Source organism: Alternaria burnsii (genome assembly GCF_013036055.1).
Source record: "Alternaria burnsii strain CBS107.38 chromosome Unknown 751, whole genome shotgun sequence".
NCBI lineage: Eukaryota > Fungi > Ascomycota > Dothideomycetes > Pleosporales > Pleosporaceae > Alternaria > Alternaria burnsii.
In genome coordinates, this window is record NW_024066131.1 from 16,203 (window position 1) to 38,717 (window position 22,515).

General features: G+C 50.8%; 12 protein-coding genes across 12 annotated transcripts; 5 read left to right on the forward strand and 7 right to left on the reverse strand.

Moving 5' to 3' along the window:
* Positions 1-403: 403 nt before the first annotated feature.
* GT037_010797 (laccase-1 precursor) lies at positions 404-2,267 on the forward strand (the record flags this gene model as incomplete). Its single annotated transcript, XM_038935844.1, has 4 exons — positions 404-663; positions 725-870; positions 934-1,139; positions 1,194-2,267. 4 exons carry the CDS (start codon positions 404-406, stop codon positions 2,265-2,267), a joined length of 1,686 nt encoding a protein of 561 aa, XP_038781398.1.
* Positions 2,268-2,544: 277 nt separating this feature from the next.
* On the reverse strand, positions 2,545-2,920 carry GT037_010798 (uncharacterized protein; the record flags this gene model as incomplete). Its single annotated transcript, XM_038935845.1, has 2 exons — positions 2,545-2,548; positions 2,595-2,920. The coding sequence occupies 2 exons, from the start codon at positions 2,918-2,920 to the stop codon at positions 2,545-2,547; spliced, it is 330 nt and encodes a 109-aa protein (XP_038781399.1).
* A 36-nt stretch (positions 2,921-2,956) lies between these two features.
* GT037_010799 (uncharacterized protein) lies at positions 2,957-3,491 on the reverse strand (the record flags this gene model as incomplete). Its single annotated transcript, XM_038935846.1, has 2 exons — positions 2,957-3,252; positions 3,299-3,491. The coding sequence occupies 2 exons, from the start codon at positions 3,489-3,491 to the stop codon at positions 2,957-2,959; spliced, it is 489 nt and encodes a 162-aa protein (XP_038781400.1).
* A 768-nt stretch (positions 3,492-4,259) lies between these two features.
* Positions 4,260-4,535, reverse strand: GT037_010800 (uncharacterized protein; the record flags this gene model as incomplete). Its single annotated transcript, XM_038935847.1, has 1 exon — positions 4,260-4,535. One exon carries the CDS (start codon positions 4,533-4,535, stop codon positions 4,260-4,262), a length of 276 nt encoding a protein of 91 aa, XP_038781401.1.
* A 1,187-nt stretch (positions 4,536-5,722) lies between these two features.
* On the reverse strand, positions 5,723-7,460 carry GT037_010801 (uncharacterized protein; the record flags this gene model as incomplete). Its single annotated transcript, XM_038935848.1, has 2 exons — positions 5,723-5,951; positions 7,318-7,460. 2 exons carry the CDS (start codon positions 7,458-7,460, stop codon positions 5,723-5,725), a joined length of 372 nt encoding a protein of 123 aa, XP_038781402.1.
* A 450-nt stretch (positions 7,461-7,910) lies between these two features.
* GT037_010802 (uncharacterized protein) lies at positions 7,911-8,312 on the reverse strand (the record flags this gene model as incomplete). Its single annotated transcript, XM_038935849.1, has 1 exon — positions 7,911-8,312. One exon carries the CDS (start codon positions 8,310-8,312, stop codon positions 7,911-7,913), a length of 402 nt encoding a protein of 133 aa, XP_038781403.1.
* A 1,027-nt stretch (positions 8,313-9,339) lies between these two features.
* Positions 9,340-11,640, forward strand: GT037_010803 (uncharacterized protein; the record flags this gene model as incomplete). Its single annotated transcript, XM_038935850.1, has 1 exon — positions 9,340-11,640. The coding sequence occupies one exon, from the start codon at positions 9,340-9,342 to the stop codon at positions 11,638-11,640; it is 2,301 nt and encodes a 766-aa protein (XP_038781404.1).
* A 1,518-nt stretch (positions 11,641-13,158) lies between these two features.
* GT037_010804 (uncharacterized protein) lies at positions 13,159-13,374 on the reverse strand (the record flags this gene model as incomplete). The annotated part of the gene is made up of 1 exon (XM_038935851.1): positions 13,159-13,374. The coding sequence occupies one exon, from the start codon at positions 13,372-13,374 to the stop codon at positions 13,159-13,161; it is 216 nt and encodes a 71-aa protein (XP_038781405.1).
* On the forward strand, positions 13,183-14,277 carry GT037_010805 (uncharacterized protein; the record flags this gene model as incomplete). Its single annotated transcript, XM_038935852.1, has 4 exons — positions 13,183-13,452; positions 13,532-13,622; positions 13,673-14,033; positions 14,094-14,277. The coding sequence occupies 4 exons, from the start codon at positions 13,183-13,185 to the stop codon at positions 14,275-14,277; spliced, it is 906 nt and encodes a 301-aa protein (XP_038781406.1).
* A 2,978-nt stretch (positions 14,278-17,255) lies between these two features.
* GT037_010806 (uncharacterized protein) lies at positions 17,256-18,430 on the forward strand (the record flags this gene model as incomplete). Its single annotated transcript, XM_038935853.1, has 4 exons — positions 17,256-17,291; positions 17,341-17,559; positions 17,621-18,015; positions 18,067-18,430. 4 exons carry the CDS (start codon positions 17,256-17,258, stop codon positions 18,428-18,430), a joined length of 1,014 nt encoding a protein of 337 aa, XP_038781407.1.
* An 847-nt stretch (positions 18,431-19,277) lies between these two features.
* On the forward strand, positions 19,278-21,014 carry GT037_010807 (phenylacetyl-ligase; the record flags this gene model as incomplete). The annotated part of the gene is made up of 3 exons (XM_038935854.1): positions 19,278-19,377; positions 19,425-20,033; positions 20,083-21,014. The coding sequence occupies 3 exons, from the start codon at positions 19,278-19,280 to the stop codon at positions 21,012-21,014; spliced, it is 1,641 nt and encodes a 546-aa protein (XP_038781408.1).
* A 279-nt stretch (positions 21,015-21,293) lies between these two features.
* Positions 21,294-22,082, reverse strand: GT037_010808 (uncharacterized protein; the record flags this gene model as incomplete). Its single annotated transcript, XM_038935855.1, has 1 exon — positions 21,294-22,082. The coding sequence occupies one exon, from the start codon at positions 22,080-22,082 to the stop codon at positions 21,294-21,296; it is 789 nt and encodes a 262-aa protein (XP_038781409.1).
* Positions 22,083-22,515: the final 433 nt, after the last annotated feature.

Here is a 22,515-nt window from a genome sequence, read left to right on the forward strand (position 1 = left end):
TAGTCACGACTGCGTGTGGGCCGTACAGAGTTTGCTTTTAGGCTGGGTCGACTAGACTAAGTTAGCGGCTCTGCGATATGGAACTCTCCGCTGCCTGCAGCAGTATTACGCCGCGCGGCGTTGAACTTTGGTGGGGATAGCAGAGGGGTAGTCTGAGGCACGACGATGAACATCGACTATGGGTCGCACGGTGACATGAAAGCAGGGTGAGGAGAACAAGTCTCACAGGTATGCTGATCTCGAACGTATATAGGTCAATCACTCTTTCCGTGCTGGAAATCATCAAGCTTTCTTTACACTCGCTTCCATCGCTTTACTCTCCTTTTTTGTGCATCATTCGGCAACACTTGTTGTGGACACTCTTTTTTTGTTGGCACAATCACATTGCGCTTTGGTTCATATCATGCTTCTTCGCGGTATCTTCAGCATCGCCGCTCTAGCCGGCTATGCAACTGCCTTTCCCTTCACTTCGGATCTACGACCCAGAGCAGCCTGTGACGGAAACACCGCTACCACACGTTCAGAATGGTGTGACTATTCCATCGATGTAGACCCATCTGACGACGTCCCCGATACTGGGGTTACTCGTGAATACTGGTTGGAGCTCACCGACGTTACTGTTGCACCGGACGGCGTGTCACGCTCAGCCATGGCTGTCAATGGGTGAGACAACATCGCTATCAACTACATTTGCGACATGCACTGACTCCACTTGCACCTTCAGATCCATTCCTGGCCCAACCCTCATTGCAGACTGGGGCGATACTGTCGTTGTGCATGTTACAAACTCGCTCACGACTTCAAACAACGGCACGAGCATCCATTTCCATGGTATCTGGCAGCTGAACACAAATGACCAGGACGGTGTCAGTAAGTAGTCTCAGATCAAGAACGGACTGTAAGAAAGTGCTGACTTCTTACCCCCGCGACTAGGCTCAATCACGCAATGCCCGACAGCCCCGGGTGAATCGATGACTTACACTTGGCGAGCGACGCAATACGGTTCCTCATGGTATCACTCCCACTTCGCGCTTCAAGCATGGCAAGGTGTCTTCGGCGGCATCATCATCAACGGACCCGCTACCGCCAACTACGATGAAGATCTAGGCGTACTAATGCTCAATGATTGGGATCATCAGGTATGTTCATGCCCACGAGAAGCTCAGTCGTTAAACCCCACTAACTCGATGTAGACTGTTGACGAACTCTACATCACCGCCGAGACTTCTGGACCTCCAACACTAGACAACGGACTCATCAATGGTACGAACACGTACGAGGATGGAGGCTACCGATTCAACCAATCATTCACTTCTGGCACGTCCTACCTATTCCGACTTGTCAATGCCGCCGTGGATACACACTGGAAGTTCATGATCGACAATCACACCATGACCGTGATTGGTTCTGATCTTGTCGCTATCGAACCCTACGAAGCCACAGTCATCAGTATCGGCATGGGCCAACGTTATGATATCGTCGTAACAGCCGACCAAACCGATGCTACTGACTTCTGGATGCGTGCCATTCCTCAATCAGCCTGCTCCGAGAATGACAATGAAGATGATATCCGTGGCATCATTTATTACGGAGACTCACCCGGTACCCCCACTACCTCGGCCTACGACTACGAGGACAGCTGCTCCGACGAGACCGACAATATCGTGCCATATGTCTCCAAGACCGTTGGTTCCACAGCTAGTACCACAGCCGACGAGCCTGTCGCCGTTGGGTTTAACAGCGAGAATCTCTTCAAATGGACCTTGAACAGCACAACCTTTGTCTCTGAGTGGGAAGATCCAACCCTCATGAAGATCATGGCAGGCGAGACGGCCTTTGAGACATCCAACGCAGTAGTCCTGTTGCCCAATGCCGATGAATGGGTCTACGTCGTCATTTCCACGACGCTCGCTGTGCCTCATCCAATCCACTTGCACGGCCATGACTTCTACGTCCTCGCGCAGGGCACGGGTACTTATACCGATGGCACGACAACTCTCAACCTTGACAACCCGCCCCGTCGTGATACTGCTATGCTTCCTGCATCCGGGTACTTGGTATTGGCTTTCGAGACGAACAACCCCGGAGCTTGGCTCATGCATTGCCACATTGGATGGCATACGTCTGAGGGCTTTGCGATGCAGTTCGTCGAGCAGTACGACTCAATTGCGGGCATCACGAGCAACGACACATTGACCAGCAACTGTGAGAGTTGGACGAGTCATACCGAAACGGTCGGCATTGAGCAGGATGACTCCGGTGTATAGTTCGCGGAAGATGTTTCTGCTGCCGCTGCTGTGGCTCACTGTGTTTGGTGTCGAAGTTATAGCTGTCAGCGGTTTTTGTGTAGTGCAGCCTGTCCTTCCAGCGCGCTTACCCTCCACCGTCTGAGCTACGTCCAGTAGTGGTAATCCTTAGCTCCATGTGTATACGCTCTTTTGTACCCCTAATCGCAATCACACCACGTTCTTTAGAGCTGTTCTCTGTTGACTTGTCCTTATAAACATTGTGTTACAGTTACTACTGATTTAAGATTTCCGACTTTCAACTTTATTATCGGCGACGCACATTTGCGCCTAATGTATTGACAAGACTCAGGCTTCTGTGCCCAGAGAGCAAACAGGTTGTAAGATTCGCCTGTATTGCGGAGCTGTCCCACAAGTCTAGCGGGCAATGGCTCAATGTCTGCCTTAAGCTCAACCGGCTGTATCTTCTTAAGTGTGGCTGTGGCGAACGAAGCTGTCGCAAACATACTCTGTAAGCTTAGCTCACGCACATCCTCCTTTGCCTTGGCTCCTACCGGCACAGCGACGATTGCGTCTTGCACTTCCGTTAGACCCGCGTTCTCGAACAATGCCGTCAGGCCCTCCCTCATGTCCACGACCTGTCCGTTGGTGACCATGCCTACAAGCTGCCGCATGGCCTGTTGGAATTCTTGGAGCACTGGACCGGCATCTCAGTCCTGCCACTGCATCTCGACCAGCTGAATCCAGCCATCAGGCTTTAGCAATTTGACTAGGTTCATGACAGCATCTTCCAGTGAGCTGAGACCGACGCCCGGAAGTGCCATACGTGAGTGCACTAGATCAAATGTCCATTGCCATTGTAGCGGCCACGGCTCGGTCATGGACTGATGGTGGTACGAGGTGTCGTTTGGAGTCTCTTTTGGGAAATAGCTATCTTCAATGATGGTTTCTATCCATGTGCCCGAAGCACCTCCGGCCGCCTGGCGCACATCTCGTAGCCAGATACCTTTCTTCGTTAGCTTTGAACAGTCCTTCGGCTCGGAGATAGCTACCACTACCAGTAGCGTGGTCCAAGACTCGGTATCCGCTCTCGGCAAGGTCGATGAATGCGAGAACGAGCTGAGGCATTGCAGAGTAGACCACTTTGTGCTGCTGGTCGAGACGCTGGACCCCGTCCTCGTTAGCGTCAAAGATGACGTTATCATCGTTGAGTCCAGTCTTAGAGATGGACGTAAACGAAGGCATACTGCCAGTATGGAGTGGGGCAAGAAGAAGAGAAATCGGGATTCTTTCGGTTACAAATATGTATGACTGACGGCCGAGTTGACGCTCGAAGATTAATTTCCAAGCTGATTCTAAATGTGGTTTGTCTTAAACATTACGCCCAATCTGACTGCATAATCGGGTTCGCACAGTGCTAAAAGTCTCTGTCGTGAATCACATATGTCTCCGCAAAAGTCAAATGTCTCGGAATCGTGAGCAGAAAAGCTTGCTACTAAGTGACAATCGTGATGTCTTGATCTTCGTTTCTACATCTTGATACAATCCCCTGCATATGTGAACATTAGTTAGCTTCGTACATCAAACTCTAAGCATACTCGCAATGCGCCGGCAGCAAGCAGCCACACACCTTTGAATAACGTGGGTAGATCGCTTGGAGGGAACTTACGAACTGTCCCTGAGTGTAAACCTTGGAAAAGGACCGGAACGACGGTAGAAGATGCAGATAAGACGAAAGATCAATACGACCGAGGTTCTAATACATCGTCCTCCATATCGGTTTACTTGATATCCACAAGCTTGAGAGCAAGACAATACCCATGCCGGCAAACGCCTCAATCCTTAAGAGGTCGTTCGATTCGCATGCATGCGCATCAAGTGATCCATCAACTTGTCCTTCCTCGGGAAATCTTTTCCCATACAGCGCTTGCTTCTACTACCTGATGCGATAATAACGTCAGTTACTCATTTCTTGTGATCCTTTTGGGAGCTAGCGAGCTTGGAGAGAGGATGTCAGAGATCTGTGAAAGGCGACTCACATCCATCGACAGGACACCAGGTACGTTGTCCTTTTCCTCCGGCTCCGCCATGTAAACTAGAGTGGTGTCGCTTGAGGTCCGCAAGGCGACCGAAAGTCATGCCTGAACAGGCGCGCGCGTTACATCGGTGTTGATCACCGCGTACCTCCCCGTTACTGAGGATCACGCCAATGACCACGTGCTCGAAATCGCTGTTTGCAGTAGGACTGTGAATGTTTTCATAGCCCGACATGCTGTGAACTCGAGGCATTGCTTTTCGTGGAGGTACAGCACTGACAGCTAGTGCATTTGGAGTAGCGGGAAGCTGATATCTGTGAAACACAGACGTTAATTAGCCTATTTTTAGAGGATATAGAGCTACATATAAGCGGAATAGCGCGTTCCTATGCTCTAGCGTTAACAGGAAAACAGAACCGGCCGCAGTACGTAAGAGCAGCAGGACAAGTCATACTGGGATTGGTCACTCTACGTGTGATCGTAGCACGGCGCAAGTCATACTGAGGTCCGTCGCGCTGCTTGCACCCGGCTACGACCGTAGCGTTATAATATTGAGCCTTGTCCTGTCTGCCTTGCCCGAATACCAACCCTGCATTGGGATTAACCCGCATCGGCACCGGGTTGGAAAAAGCCAGGATAGAAGCAGGCACATAGCCTTGGGATCGGGCTAGGGTTAGAATCAATCTCTAGTCATGTCCAACGAGCCATGTCTAGCCATCTCAGTTACCTCCGTAGAGCTCGATTACCTCCGTCTTGCTCCGGCACGACAGAGTATCTGGCTCTGAGATTCTTGGCTTATTCAATGGCTGTCACAAAGTGGACCCCGTCGCGGATCATTCCTGCGCCATCGGTTGACATGCCGTGAAAGAGCTGTACAACCACGCATTGCGACAAGAAGCTGAACTTGCTGACTTTTTCTCGTGCTCTTCACCACCCCACGTATACCACAATTACAATGGGTACAGAATATGTTGCCAATCCCCAGCGCGTCGCCGCAGAATTGAAGGAGCCTCAGGGCTTTAATCATAATGCTCGTTCTGCCATTGCGGGTGCGCTGGGCTGCTCAGACACCCATGGAGCCTTCACGCCAGTTGATGTGTGGGTTGGGACAGCTTCACGTCGTCTACCCGCTTCCACTGACCACATGTAGCCTGCTCAAGGGATTTCAGGCATCCCGCCTAAGACCGTGGCATGCTAGCGGCCCTGAGTTATTACGAGCGGTTGTGAACGAATAGGTTCTATTATTCGGCGTATATTCAATCTTACGAAACTAAAGAAGGGCCTGATACAATTAGCACGATTCTATACTTCGGATAGTCTCTAGAGTACAGCCGAGTCGCTATATAAATAGGGGAGTTCTTATGTCCACATGCCTAACCTATCAACAGAAACATCTTTATTTTCAAGAGCTTTCCCTGCTTTCCAGTCATAATGCAATACTCAATCGCCGTTTATCTCCCCCTTTTCGCCGGACTCGCGAACGCTGGCAAAATAGCATTTTTGCCAGGCACCCAATCTGCCGTATGTGGTTTCAATGGAGGTTTCTGCGATCAGCCCACCTGCTATGCTGAGGTTGTCGATGTTCATGGATGTTCGGGCCAGACTGATATGTGGGGCGGCGATTGTATCGGCGGACCAAGCACTCTGTCCGAATCCATCTGTGGGAGCGCTGAAATCATCATCAACAACTGCCACCCTGACAAGCACTGTGTGGACTTTCACAACGCAGCAGGTGATACTGCGCGCTTCATCTGCACGGGCGGTCCTAATGGAGATGGATGTGGCGATTCCGAATCGGGTACATGCGCGGACGTAGGCTTAGGCAAATGCTAGAGTCTTACAAGAAGGTATTGCAATCCTCTAAACTTCATAACTACAGGCTACACACTAACGAATCTTCCAAGTTATTGCCACTTGGTATATATCCTGCTATGTACTATCAATATAGTACAATCCTAGATATATCATACCTTTGAGTACGCCTGAGACGCTTGACTGCGCATTACCGATGTACATCCAGGCGTAGCCTATTGTTTAACCATCTGAATTCATTCTAAATCTCAGGTTCTACCTGTCAACGCATATCTCTACTCGTCAATAACACCTTTATCTCCGGGATACCCAAACTGAACTAAAGAAACAAATAATCATGAGTCGGTTTCTCATACCATTTTCTCGATGTCACTGCTGCGCCCCCATGTCACTGCCCCTCGTGAGTCGGTTGATCAAGGTCATGTTTGTATAGTGACTACACCAGCATCCAAGCCAGTCCAACCATCTGACTTTCCCAAGCTAACTCTATTGCAGAACTCGGAAGTTGAGCACTCAACTGGTATATTGCCCGTCATTTTCATGGTCACGACGAGTTGAAGTCATTTCTTTCCCCACAGTGGCTTTGACATGTCAGTCTGGCGCTCAACGGCATCTATGTCACTAGTACGGTCGATTACGGAATGATTGCTGGGATAGGCTCGAGAGCTTTTTGGTGACATTGCTCGAACTAGCCATCCGCTTTTCAAGTGGGAACATACCTCCTGGCAATACTAGCTAATATGCTCGCGTATGTTCTTGCTAATTATCAGCTAAGAACCGCTTCCGACCCTATTCCAGTGTGACAACATTACGAACCTGCTCTGAACTTCTAGCCACAGAATCCTAAGACTATGACGTGGCTGCAAATTGTTTGCATCCTGTGAGTGGACGTACTGATCTACTAGGCTACACTACTTGGATTGGGCGGCCACTTGGGTCGATGGAACACCTGCCTACGCTTTTCTTTGCTGCACCTTGTCGCTCCCTGCCCTGCCCTACTGTCCTATGGCGTTTTGCCTTGAAAGGCAGTCTTTACTTCTTTTGCGGGCTCTCGCGGGTTCGGACTGTATTTATCCACGTCACGTTTCACCCAGACTAGTGGCGGACAATGTATATGCATACAGTTTGTTACGCTTAACGTGTTTTACAAGCGAGCGCCGCGAACACGGCGATGTTGGCGAGACTTGTGCTGTCCGCAAAACAACGCAACGCATTGCACTTACTGTTCCTGACGCCCTTCGACTAGGAGAACCTGGTCGTTAGTGGCTGTAGGCGCGATCATTTGGTCGCCATGATACACATCATTGTCGGCCGCTGAGTTGGAGGCAACTCCTGCGTAGGGTTCCTCGAAGTGATAGTGCGCCATTATGTTTTGAGGGGAACTGGAACTTGGAAGCAAAAGTCTCCAGAGTAGTCCATACCCAAACTGCAAAAATCAACGCACCATATCCATTGCCCCCAAAGGAGAAAGCTTGAGGATTCATGGAGTCTGGCGGAGGTGCATTCGCGAGATCTAGAAAAGCAAGCATGTCGCTGCTGTCATCGTATCCAAAATTCGTGTTGTTCATATCGGCCACGGGATGCTCTCAACGCTTCGAAAGTCGGGAATATGGTAGATTAGAGATTTGAGAGTGTGCAGTAGAGAAGAAATAGAAAGACAATAAGGCAGTATCGCATTCGAGAAATGGAGATATGGCAGCGTCTTGTATGATTCGGGGGGCGGTGAAAGCGGGGCATGATCGAGCTGTCGCCCCAATGTGCCCTATTGCGCCTCATAGTGCACCGCGCATCGAATCAGGCGCAAGGAAGGGATTGGTCATTTCTCATCACAGTTCAGCCCATTGAGTCCTCCATACCCCAATCCCCAGACATGCGCGGCGTAGTACCTACCGTAATTCGCCATCCACACACTATGATAGCCTCTCATCGCATCCCTCAAGCGATCCAGGAGTGCATCGGCCTTATCCTGTTCCTCTCTCGAAGCACGCGAGAAGAACTTTGCTCGCAGAACATGGAACCAGAAAGTCGTCTCAACGGTAGCCATCAGACCAAGGCCGGCATAAACAGTATAGCGCACTGCTGGTTTCGCGGTCTGGAGTTGCTTGATGAGGCTGAAGGACGGGAGCGACGGGTTCTCGGCTTGTTGACGTGGTAATGGTGGGGAAGACGTGGGGTTCTTGCTGGAGTTCGCTGCCGTCTGGAAGCGCCGCGTGTTCATGACTACAGCATGCGCTGCATCGTGCAGACGATGAAACATCCGTTTCAACGGAGTGATGCGCATCTTCCCGGGTCTGAGAGCCATCCGGTGAGGGGTCATACGTAGGTAGTGAGGCTGAAGAGCGCACGTGATGTCGGAACGATGAAGTGGCAGAGTCGCTGAAAGAAGATTGTGACTTGGTATGAGATTTGGACCCAAACCTACCTTGCGCTCACCTACAGACATTCTATATACTCATCGTCTTCGCAGTTTGGTGACTGATGCTGTCGAAGTCATGGGAAAGGCCGACGCCAAGCCTGGAATGTTTGTTTTGGGCTTAAGATTGCGAGATATTGGCGTTCGCATCAGCAGTGCAATCTTACTCCGCAGTAGATTTTGCGCAGGGGTCAGCAAAACGGTGCGTCCGAGCGCCGTTGACGTCGCCGGCCAGCTGCGCGATAGCAGTTCATGACGGCTCTCAGATATGGTGAAGGACGGGCGGGACCATATGTCACTGCATGATTGTGCGCGCATCATCGAATCGAGGTAGTAGATGTGTAGAAACAGGGAAGAGCGGAGAGGAAAGAGCGGTGGCAGGGGGCTTGGCGGGGCTGCTTTGCTGGCAGGGACACCTGGTTGAGTGTCTTGTGGGCCGGCGGGCAATAGTCAGGAACAACAAATCGCTCGACGCGCCCGGGTCGTCGACTACCACACCTCCATTTCCCCTACGCCATTTGCTTTTTCTGCTCCCACCGCTCTCCCTATGTCTCTGCAGCTCTTACCCGCCGAATAATTCAAAAGAGCATGAGCGACGCTCTCCGCGTCACTCGCACGCATTTTTTACTCACAACAGCATAGCACCTGCCGCTTATCAAGGCACTGTTTACGCGAACAGAGGGGTCGTACACATGGACACGGCCGGCCTTGGTGGCATGCCAGGGCCTCGGTGTTGCTGTGGGAGCCAGGACTGCGCCTTCCTGGCTCACAACGGAAGACTCTTGGAGGGGCTTGAGAGGGATGTGTCAAAGGCTGCACAGCTGGGCCAGGTATGAAGTTTCCACTCACTGCGCTGCCAGTGATCGCCTGCCCTGCCGCGGCTCTCACCTCGCGCATGCCGCTAACCTTTGCCCTGCAGGCTCTACTCGTCCGCCATGAAGCCTACGTCGCCGACTCGGAGCGCGAACGCAAGGAAATGCTCCACACCATCGACACGCTCGAGAAGGACAAGATAGAGCTCGAGGCCAAGAATGCGCAAACCATCAAGACCAACAGGGACCTCTTGGATCAGCTCGAGCAGCTCAACAGCGCCGTTGCCGAGTCCGATGCCCACATACGCGCGCTGGAAGACACGCTACGATCCACCGAAGACGAGATCGACCGTCTGAGTTCCCTCGCAGCGCGCACCCAGCTGCTCGAGCGCCAGCTGATCGACCTCGAGAGAGAACAGTCGCAGTTGCAGAGCAGTCTGGATGCCAAACTTGTCGACGAGCGGACAGCTATACAACGATGGAAAGTAGCAGAGCGGACTATAGGAGACCTCCAGGACCAGATCGACCGCATCGAGAAGGAATCCCGTGCCGAACGCCAGCGCCACATGGAAGTTGTAGCACGCATGGAGCGCAGGATGGCTGTCGAAGAGAACCTCCACTCTGCCGCCGGCAGGCTCAAGGCTAAAGCAGGGACTGACAAGGGCGGGCCCAACGTCGTCTCCCACTTTGTCAAGGACATTCTACTCGACAACGCGAATTTGCAACACGGAATACTGGAACTGCGCGAGCTACTGGGCAACTCAAACGAAGAGGTAGAGCGCTTGCGAGACCAACTCAAAGTCCATCAGCCGGTATCGAATTCATCTGAAGACGTCACGAGCCCTTCACTGCAGAAAGAACTGGAGATGGAACAAGAAGCGTCACTACAACAGGAACTACACATACATCACCACTACCACGGCCCCAAGGTTTCTCGCAACGTTGCCAAACCGCCCGCGCAGCGACGGCCGAAGAAGAAACGCTTCTCGCTCACCCCGACACACTTTGATCCGCCTCCGACGCTCGACCGCTCATCTACGGCGACAATACTGGAACACACTGCCGTCACTGTACCAAACTCGCACAGATGGTCTCAGGCCTCGACTCTCACACCGGGCTCCTTCGCGGGCTCTCCCGTATCAGACTCCCACCGCGGCTCAATGTACGACCGCGTCTTCAGCGAGGCCTACGACTCATCTCGCCCCACCAGTCCCCCTGATTCAATCGACTTCCACTCGCCCATGTTCGGTCCCGTCAAGTCCAACGACTACAGCTCTGATCCCGACGCTATGCCTCCGATGATGCGACGATCATCTGGCACACTCGAGGTAGCCAAGAGTGGGAGCAAACATCTCCGCCGCAAATCCCGCGGCCTCATGCCACCCAGTCTTTCCACAATGCGCAGCTCCAGCACACCGATTGCCCTGACAACTAAAAGTAGTCCTGCAACGGCTGTGATCTCGGCTGTCAGCCCTGCAAACTCCTTCTCGGATACTAGCTTCACGCTATCGCCATACCTCCAGCAGACGGAGCCCCAGGCCGCCATCCCAGAGGAGCGAGAGAGCGAAGAGTCCTCGCTATTAACAGCAGAGCCTTCACTCATGACATCCACGGGCGACTTTGAGCCCGACGACCTCGTCTCCCCCATGACAGCCATGCGCCCTGCAATGCGTCGTCACGCTTCCCACGAATCCCTCATCTCCGTCTCTGGCATGGACATCCACACTCTGCAGTCTCGACCCTCACAACTCCTCTACTCCAACGCCGCACGCTTCGCCACCCCAGGCAACGCCGGCTCCGTCGGGCCGGAACTCACGCCCTGGACTGCCACCGCGCACGGCACTCTGAGCAATAAGACGAGTCAGAGCAGCATGGCGCAGCGGGATAGGTTGTACGCGAACATTGCGAGCCAGAAGCGCGGGCCGAGGAAGAGCGATGGGCCCCAGGTTGCCAGTGGAAGCGGACAAGGCCTTACAAAGAAAGTCGGGGGTTGGGTGTTTGGCAAGTGGGGTGCTAGTCCTGCTCCCGTCGTCTCTCCCCCTGCTACTGCCACCAGTACTACAGACAACCGTGCGCCTTCGATCCTTAGTCAGGAAACGCAATCCACGCAAGACTCGCAGGCTACGCAGGACTCACAGGCTAGTGAGGGTACAACCAAAGATGGGGATAGGAAGAAGAAACCAAAGTTGAGGCCGAGTGGCGTCAACCAGAATGGTCCTATTTGGGGCTTCTTTGATGAGGTGCCGGATGCGCCAACCAAGGTTGTTGTGCAGGATTATGATGCTGATGCGTTGGGGGAGGCGTTGGCTGAGGCTTCGTAAACGCTTGCTATGAAAGTTGATGGCGGTATATGGGTGCATATACGAAGCATTTCTTACTATCTTTCTCCTTTGGTCTGGGATTACGATAGATTGCATTACCGGCGTTTTTTGGGGTTATCATTACATTTCTCACGAAGAATTTGAATGTCGATACGCTTATGATGCGATACGATGGGACGAAGAGGTTAAGTAGTTCTTCGGGTCGATGGGTTTATTTGGATAGATGAGTCACGAGCTGAAGATTGATACCCAATTTATTACCATGGCGACGTGGGTTTGCTCATTTATCAACACCTTCTACACACATCAGTTCTTCTCTGTTGTGCTTACATCGTTTACAGAATCGTTGACACGTGCACTCGTTCCAACCTTTACCATGTTTTATGCTCCCGTTGGAGACAACGCTCTTCGAGACACACCTCAATGTCAAGACACTTTCTTCGCCCCACACTGCAGCCAGGCAAGTCATTACCAAGATTTCTGAACGACTATCGACAAGGTCCACATGTAACGCTCTCTGCATACCTGTGATGTAGACATTGGATGCTGCACCCGTGACGGATCGTGTGACGACGTAGGAAACGGCAGCTCTCATGTCAGTGACGAGCGCCTTCATCTTCACATATCTCACCATTAGTACCTCGCGCGTAAGGCGGCATGTCGCTAGCTGATTACTCATCAAGCAATGGCAACAAGCATAGCGGGCGAACTAGGGTAAGGAACAAGAGATGAGGGGTGTCAGAGTCCGTCTGGGTTACAAGCTTCAAGTCGTGTCCTATCGGTCCGCTTTGAGCCTGCGTCTTTTCCTCTGCCACTTTGAGCGATCAACTTCAATGGTTCGGACTTCGAAGGTATTCGACCGTACAAGGCCAGTGAGATTGAATAACGTTCGATTGCAGCCACCGATTGACACTTCAACACTCACAGCGCCGTATATGTAGGCTGGGATATTCTTAACCAACTCGCTGATCGTTTGGGTTGGAACGGACCACCAAGCACGCATTTTAGGAATAAAGCTCAGGCACACTATGTACGTGGGGTAGTCTGGTAGTCCCCTCCTCCACATTTCGTCCGAGCCTCCATTCGTTCACGAGCCCAAACAAATGAGACCGGACAAGAGAGGACTCATCACTCCGCGGACATATTGCCACATACTTCAAACTACCAGCAATTAACTAGAGTTTCCGTGCTAATCGATAGCAGCCATAGCTTCGGTTGTACGTTAGTCCCCATGTCTTCTGCTATGTAGACATGAACACTTATATGTGCCTATCAATACTACTCGCACCCATCTTGCGAATTGACCTTCACTTAACCATTGGGCACAGATTGTAGACGTCCGGGCCGACGTCCCCGCATCATAAACGGATTCATCGCTTTCTTGCCATGGCATTTCCAAACACATACCGGGCGTTTCGACGACTCCCCAGTAACACCCCAGGAAGGCTCGAAGTTACGACAGAACACACACCAGAATCCCTAGCATCAACAGAGGTCCTCTTGAAGATCCATGCTGTCTCAATCAACTGGCGAGACGTCGCGATGCTGCATGGTAAATTTCCAGTCAAGCCCATGGAACGAGGCATCGCTGCTTCTGACTGTGCCGCCGAAGTGGTCGCATCTGGACCAAAAGTCGCCGGCTTTCGCAAGGGAGACCGCGTCACCATTACCTGCAACCCTGCCACGATCAATGGCGATGAAGACGAAGAGACTACCGGTCTTGGGGGCGAGCATGATGGCGTTCTACGCGAGTACGCCGTCTTTGACCAGAAATATCTGGTCCACCTCCCTCACACCATGGACTGGAAAGAGGTATGCGAGCGCGTTGTTCATCTCTCCTTTAATTCCGATCCTCGTGCCCTCCTTGCTAACTGAGGGTCCTCACTGACAGGCATCAACACTTCCTATCGCTGGCGTTACCGCCTGGGCGGCTTTGAACTCGGATGCTTCTGGACCAAAGGGTCGCTTTGCTTTGTTGCAAGGTAAGGATACCATACCCAGCTGCTGAACCTTTTGACAAATTGAAAAATAGGAACTGGCGGTGTTAGCACATTCGCACTCCTCCTCTGTGCCGCAGCAGGTATCAAACCAATCATTACTTCCGGATCAAATGACAAGCTCAAAGCCGTCCAGAAATTTGGGGGTGAGACTGGTGTTCTCGGAATCAACTACAAGACATGTCAAGATATTCCTGCAGAGGTCATGCGCTTGACGGATGGGTTGGGCGTCGATTTTGTTGTCAATACCTCTGGATTCGAGTCTATTCCGCAGGATATTGCCGCATTGAGGAAGCGAAATGGTGTCATCTCTTTGGTAGGCCTTCTTGCTGGTATCGAGGCAAGTTGGTCACCCCGAGAACTTCTCAACTTGATGTATAAACGTGGTCATATACGGTATGTGCAGACATGCACCCTTCACATAGAACCATTGCTGACATTTTGTTCGTTTGAAAGGGGTAGCAATGCTGGCTCCAAGGCCGATTTGGAACATCTCATTCGCTTTGTTGACGAAAATAAGATTGACCTGACGCCTTTGATTGACCGGGTCTTTCCCTTCGATCAGTCTCAAGAGGCCTTTGATTATGCTTACTCTGGTCAGCATATTGGGAAAGTTATCATTCAAGTATCGTCGGATTGAGCAGTATGTACGTACCCAGACCATTGTACCACGCCGTACGAGCAGCAATCAACACAATCAATGCAAGTGCCGGCCTCTCGAAACATATGCTCTAAATTATTGGCCGCAACTTGCTGCGTTCATTCTCGAAACGTCCGACGACTCTGTTTGGGAAACCCTACATCGCACGTTTAATCATCCGGGTCTTTTCAGATATTGGTCGCGGCATAGTTGCATGATATGCGCGATGAGCAATAGTATTACGCTTTCGAAGTTACTCTGGGCATTATACGACAAAGACCGGATTGATTGTTCATTTTACTCACTTCGGCTTGCAAGTAGAAGATATCTAAATCCCGAAACCGTATTCGAAGACCTTTTGATCACTGGGAGTAGATATTGGCTTTCCCGGATGATCAAGCTTGCCATGGATCCAGCTAAATCACTGCTACCCGTTCCTGACGTCCTAGTGTTCCAGCCGCCTTCCAGTATCTAGTGCTTCCAGTACAGTCTCCAGCAGGACTTTGCTTTAAAGAGGTTCGTGCTTTGGATTTCCAACCTTTCCGCCTTTTACAATGCTCTGAGTAGGAAAGGCATTATACAAGATACCTGCGAGACACGCTACGTTTACGACGCTAAGTTAGCCTATCTTAACGTTAGCAGTACAAAGACAGTGTCGCTGGAAATCAACGCACTTGCAAAATCCCACTGGGATGACATGCTTGAAAGTCTACCGCGCTCAAGAAACAACGTTGCCATTTGGAAAATGCTTAGCTATTCGAGTAAACGGACTAAGAGCTCTACCGAGTAGTCTGCACCGCACACACAATGTTGGAGCCAATCGTTACAGGATATGTTTGTGAAAGCCGATGTAATGATCAACTTAAAGTCGCTCTTGTCGATGTACACATAACAGCTGGCGATCCTGAATGACTGGGACCTTCTAAGACGGTTTAAACGATCAGAATGAGAGAAGCTAATTTCGCATGTAACGTGCGTCTAGCTTCTTAGACGTCAATATTTACTCACTTGAGAAACACTACTACAAGATCGTATGTTGGGATGTTTTGGCGTCTCTTTTCTTCATACCGAAGTGAAGTCATTTGTTAGCTTCAGAAGACTGACCAGTGCGAGAGACCTGCGCACTGGCGAAAGACGGTTGAGTTTGGACTTAGGGGTGAGCTTTAGCTACTCGGGCGCTTGGGTAAGGGTGACTTGGGTGATGGCTCTGGTCTTCGTGGTGCTTGTGCTGTATGATAAAGTTTCAGCGATAGGGACAAGGAGATGTAAAAAGATCATTCTCGGTGTAGCTCACAAATTCCGTGGCGACGGAGACCAGTTTAATCCGAATATGTCAGCTCGAAGAGGCCGAAATCAAAGGACCATCATTTAGAGTGAAACTCCGATCGTGCCGCTTGAATGGCAATCAGTATTGTATCAAGACATTCACAAAGTGGCTCTATCATGTCAGGTCCTTGGCTGTCAGCAAGTGGTTTCTTCGACAAGGTGAATCTTCTACGCTATCTAGTGCATTCGCGAGCGTATCGAGTGCCCTGTTCCTGAGTTCATTGACTACTCAGATACCCTAGATAACGATCTGGGTGCCTTATAGATCTTGATGAAGGCATGAAATGGTCACCGCGCTAATGAGGTCTAGTATGACGCTGACCATTCTCTAAGTGGCCTAGCGCCTAGCAACGTAGTTTCTATCTCGCAATGCTTGATCGTAAATCCCGCAGCTGTATCTCGCAGCATCTATCAAGAAGAGATGTTGCCTTAATATCAAAGCTTTGTTCCTCGTTCGGAGCGATGCTACCCCGTTCTCTGTCAGTTGTCACCCCTCCTGTTGATCGTGGCGATCTCGCGTGCGCTAGTCATATTGCACGGGTCTCATTAGCGCCCGGTCGCGTTTAGATCGTCATCGGTCTTCCAGCAGACCCGCATTTCTGCTTAGGGCTGATGCTGGCCTACTGCCGAAAGCGGCTCCGCGGACAGCTTGGCACAAACAGCTTTCATTATCGTTCACTTAGACTCGCATCTTATTGGATCCCTTGTAGGTGGTAGGAAAGACTGGACATGTACACTGTTGCTCGCTTTTTAGGAAAGTGTTAGTTCAGGGAGGATCCGCTATGTCAAGCGGAATCTAAACATTTAAACCCGCGCCGCCTCGCTGATCAATAAACTATACCTTACGGTGGGGATGTTCGCTTAGAAACACGGGAAGTCTGGGCAACCAGAACAGCTTCGTTGCAGTCGCTATCGGGAATAGAAGGAAGCAAAACATGGAGAACGACGAGGCGAGATGACCAACTCGAGGGCGCAATTGTGGCACATAAATTTCGCGTATCTGCTACAAGAGTTTGAGTGGTAGTGGCAATTAATAGAAGTGCGATTGATCAACAGCATTGTAACATTTTAGAGTTTCAAGCACCATTCTAGCGCCTCCTTTGCTGGGTGAGGGCGGCTCACGCTCACGCTCAATCGTGGACCTTCAAAAGGATAGATCAGACAGATCTTCAATACTCCCTTTGCCCAGAATGTACTACCTGCGAGGTACGCGTCTCGAATTCGAGGCGCATTGTGGATCTTGCACCTATCTAACAACATCACCTTAACCGAAAACGTGATAGAGTTATTCAGTCCGCACGATCGACGCATAGACCTGTTCACTTGAACACTTCCGGCAGATTTCCCTTAGTGCGAGAAGGGCATCATCCGCTCTTGAAACCCGACATAATGGGCATCGATTTCGTGTCAGGCAAAGTTGAGTAATATCGAAAAGATTGTGAGGCGGGCTTGCCATCTCCTGCATTGTGCATCCTGCATAGCCAAATGTACCTCCTTCACAGGCGATCGATCACACCTTGATGCCCTGGAGATCAGCCCCGATATATATATCCGTGGAGCAGGTGTGATCCACATTTACTCGAACATTTCGTTTCAAAACTCCCTTTTTACCTCATTTTGCAGTCACTCTTCTCACAATCAGCAAAGTAGCAATGATGATCGGACACCGTGCCACACAGCTGATCCAGGTATGCGTTGACTCAATTATCCTCATGAACACGTCTGACTAGCACACAGATCGAGATAGCATTCCAGTGCATGGCCTGGGTCGTTGTCGCCTTACGCATGTATGTGCGCACCTTTGTTGTCAAAGCCTTTGGCTGGGACGATGGATGGATGCTTTTTGCCCAATTGATGCACACTATGAATTCAATATGCGCGATTGGGGGTGCACTTACCGGCACCGGTCGACTTATGAAGGATCTTACACCCACAAGCATGGAGATGGCACTTAGGGTAAATAAACCTGTTCAATCTGTGCATTCAGTCGCTTGGGGCAATGACTAATGCTACCCAGTTTTGGTGGATTTGCTACTTCGCATATTCTCTGTCCATGATCGGTGCCAAGGTCTCTGTTGGCCTGTCACTGCTTCGCTACATGTCTGTCACTCAGAAGGCTTATCGCTTTATTACCCATGCCATCGTGTACACCAGCGTTGTCATGGGGTTGGTCTATGGCCTGTTGGCTACTTTCCAATGTAAGCCAGTGGAGTACTTCTGGACACGAGCCCTGGGTGAAACGGGTACCTGTATCAACATGAACACCATCGTCGCATTGACATATTTGATGTCTGCCATCTTCGCCATCTGTGACTTCAGCATGGCCTTGCTGCCAGTCCTCCTAATCAAGGATCTGAACATGAGCCGCAACTCGAAGTTCGCTCTCATCTTCATTATGAGCATTGCATGCATGTGAGTAGTTCTGCCCTTCATCTCGAGAGTATACAACTAATGGCGCAAAAGTGCAAGCGCAGCGGTCATTGTCCGTCTCGCCTACGTGCCTACTTTCAGGGACCCCGAATTCCTTTATGCTACCGTCCCCATCGCTATCTGGTCGGAGGTCGAGATGGGCCTTGCTATTATTGCTGGTTCATTACCAACTCTTCGGCCTCTGTACCGCATTGCTGCCCAAAAGTTCAGCTGGAAGACAAACTTCTTCAGCAACCGTTCAAGATCATACAAGTCCATGGATCCCCACAGATTGGATGGAACTCCAGTGGGGAGTGCCGCAATCGAAAGGAATGAATTAAGTGTCAGATCCTACTCAGAGTCTGAGCGGAAGATCTTGGATGTCGATGTCAAAGAGTTCGTAGTAGAGGACCATTAGACATTGGCTAGATGCAAGTTCACGGGTATTACCCAGCTTACAAGTAGACAAATCCACGATGAAGGCGACGGCAGAGTCTAATTAGGAGATGCGTGTCTAAGTGTTTTGACGAAGCGATGATAAACGTGCATCTATCTTCTCGTCCAAGTCAGCCAAATCTGATCGGCCGCTACTTCGGCTCTCCTGCTCGTCGCTGAAGCTGTGGACCTTGAGTACATTCTCATTATTATGACCCGACGAACTAAACGCCTTTCTAGACTATACCATCGGCTACGTTATGCGGATACCCCACCTCTCAGGGACACATCAGAAGTTAGGCCGAAACACATGTCATCGCTAGCATGTCTTACTTGCAACATTACGCACACCATCCGAAAAACACTCCGTAGTCGTACAAAAAACGAACCATGCTGACTTGTCGTAACCGCGACCTATCCGAGGTGTTTCACAGCTGGGATATTTGTTCAAACTTGCCGCAGCAGATATGACTGGTGAACCTGCTGGTGTCAGTATGTTGTTGACATGCCAGCAAGTCGCAGTTGATGAAGAGTCTGTGGGGTTCGAGTTTACTAGACGCTCGGAACTGTGCGGAGGGAAGTGTGGGGTGCGTTGTGCGCACTGCGCGGCACGTCGATCCCTTCCGAGGTCTCTCGGTCTCGACTAATCACGCTTGATCGCCGCCGTTGCGCCTCTGATACGCACGTAGCGACTACCATCTACGCGAAACCAATGCGCCGAACTAACGCATTATTTGATGGCTCTACATAAGTATGTTGATGATGGAGCTTCAATTTATCACGAGCTGAGTGTTGTGGTATAGTCATCTGTCCCAGCTGGTTCTTCCACGATGCCGATCGAATCGCCTCATCCTAGTATTACGATCCCAGCTGTCGATATTTGGTCACTCTTCCTCGAACGACCTGATCGCCCCTACCCTGATAACCATGGTTCGTGTTCCCACACGCTCTTCGAGCGACACCTGACACGCTCGCAGTACTATTCGTAGATGTCGTCACAAATCAAAAGCTCACATACTCTCAACTCCGATGGAGTGCTGAACGTTTCGGGAGCGGCCTACAGGAACAATGGGGCTGGCGCAAAGGCGACGTTCTGGTCACAATGACGCCAAATCATATCGATATCGTGCCCGCTATCTTCGGAACACAACTTGTAGGAGGCGTTGTGTGTCCTCTTAACTTCATGTACACGGTCGATGAGCTGGTATCCCAATTGACGTCTTCAAAAGCCAAGGGACTGTTGACAAACACGACATGCCTTGATGTAGCATGTAAAGCGGCATCAAAAGTCGGACTTCCTCTTGATCGTATCCTTTTGGTTGGAAATTGCAAACCAACGACAACAGCTGTTCGGCACTTCTCGACTTTGAAGAGCTCGTCAAGTGTGAAGCCAGTCACGATCGATCCCAAAGAAGATCTGGCGTATCTGGTGTACTCGTCCGGAACCACGGGCGTTCCAAAGGGTGTTATGTTGACTCACGAAAACATCATCGCAAACACTGTCCAAAAGCTTGCAGCAGATGGCCGTGGTCCGGATTGGAGGACAGATAAGAGTATTGGCTTTCTACCCATGTACCACATCTACGGTAAGTGTAATTCACTCACTATTCAACGCTTGCTGACATGAAGATGCAGGCATCGCCGCCCTGATATTGGCACCTGTCTTCTATGGTTCCACCGCGTATGTCATGCAAGGTTTCGACCTTCAAAAGTTCTGCGAGGCGGTACAGAAAGAGAAAATCACCATAGCATGGATTGTTCCACCTGTCGCATTGGCATTGGCAAAGGCGCCGATAGTGGACCAGTACAACCTCAAGTCGCTACGTGACCTGCACTCTTCCGCCGCTCCAGCGCCATTGGAGATTATCACCGCAGTGAACAAGCGCATCGACGCTCCTGTCCGGCAGGCTTACGGTCTCTCCGAAGCCGCACCAGCTGTATGCTCACAACGCATTGAAGACTGGGACAAACCAATGGGTACATCCGGACGTTTGTTACCCAACATGTCAGCGAAGCTGGTGAAGGATGGAAAAGAAGTGGACGCTGGCACCGGAGATGGCGAACTGTGTCTCAAGGGCCCAAATATCTTCAAGGGATACTACAACAATCCCGAAGCTACCGCTGGAGCCTTCGATGCGGATGGGTGGTATCACACTGGCGACGTTGGGAAGTTTGATAGGCATGGAAATCTGTTCATCACCGATCGCCTCAAGGAACTCATCAAGTACAATGGCTTCCAGGTCGCGCCCGCAGAGCTCGAAGCACTCTTGCTTGGTCATCCAGCTGTCGCCGATGTAGCTGTTATTGGCGTTTATGATGCATCGCGAATAACAGAGTTACCAAGAGCGTACATTGTTGCAGCGCCAGGATACAACGGTAATGAGAAGCTGGAGGGTGAGATGCACGAATGGTTCAATAAGCGCGTAGCGCCGCATAAGAAGCTCAGAGGTGGTATACGGTTCGTAGAAGCAGTGCCAAAGAGCAATGCAGGCAAGATACTGAGGAGAGTACTTGTCGAACAAGCTAAGGAGGAGGACACGGAGAAGGCTGTCAAAGCTCGCTTGTAGTATTTAAGGTGTCATCATCAGCCTCTATAGAAGTTCAAAAAAGAGTTCAGAACAATGATTTCCATCCCTGATCAATGTGCATGTGTCCTGTCATACCATCACTTTCTTGGTCTACCTTATCTACAGGGTGAGTTCTGACATCTTATACAATGCGATAGCCGTGACTCCTCATCTCGGACTACTTGTAATATTCTGAATAGAGAGTATTGTGTCGAGAACACATCTTCGCATTCGTATTGTGCAAATGCGTAAAAGCGCTCGATTGATCTCATTATTAATCTACAACTTTGTAAATAACGTTTCCTTCATGGCCCTAACGTCCAACTCCTGCGTCCAAGTACTCCTCGGCTGCGTATGCAAAAACCAATACGTATGCGCCAAATCTCTCGGCTGAACGAGATGCGCTTCCACATCTGCCGCCTTGTCCTTCTGTCCTGTCCTTTCCCATTGCCGCTTCATCACACCTCCGATCAACTTGCCATCAACCGGACCATCGACGATAATATTACAAGCATGAATTCCCTTGGCCTGGTACTCGCGTGTAATGATCTGGCACAACGAACGCAGTCCGAATTTCCCCGGCGAGAAAGAGGCTAAACCTGGCATACCCCGTAGCGCACCCGTCGCGCTGGTGAAAAGAATAGTTCCTTTGCCAGCGGTAAGCATATCCGGAATGACTAGTTTACTCGCCCAGAACGCGCCGAAGAGGTTGATTCTAGTGAAGTTCTCAAACTCTTCGCTCGTGGTATCGATGAGAGACTTCCCGTTAACACGGCGTGCGCCGGCGTTGTACACGAGCACGTTGACAGGACCAAGCTCTTCGCGAATGCGTTTCAACGATGAGATTACCGTATCTTCAATGCGCAGGTCTGTGATGTAGTAATGCGCTGTACCGGTGCCGACGTCGCTGTCGATGTTCTTGGCCATGGTTTGCAGGGCTTCTTCTGTCCGCGCGAGGAGTGCGACGACGAAGCCTTCTGCTGCGAAGCGGTGAGCTACTGCTTCGCCGATTCCTGGGCCTGCGCCGACGACGGCGATGACGGGCTTGTTGGCAGCGTTCTTGGACATGGTCGTCGAGGGTTGTGTTGTGGTTGTTCCTGCAAATTGGGGATGTCAAAAGACTAGGTAAGATCAAGTTACGGCAGTATAGTGTTATGAGTGCGCCTAGGCGTTGTCAAGTCTTCATGTGTCTCACATCTTGTCTGGAGATGGATAGCAAGATATTAACCACCGCAACTTTGTTGTTCATGGGTTGTGTGAACCTAGCGTTCATGATTAGCTTCGAAGCGGGGGTGATGCGCGCCTCGGAACCTCGGGACGGTTCAGTAATCGGGCTACCGTACGTATCAGCGTCACTACCAGTGTTAGCGCAATAAATGCCGCACCATTCATGTGAGCATTATCGTGCTCTTCCTTTGACATTGCTTGTTCTTATTGATGCATTGTCATCGGCATATGCGTGGCATGATGCGACCCATATGCGTCGAAAGTATTGGAAGCA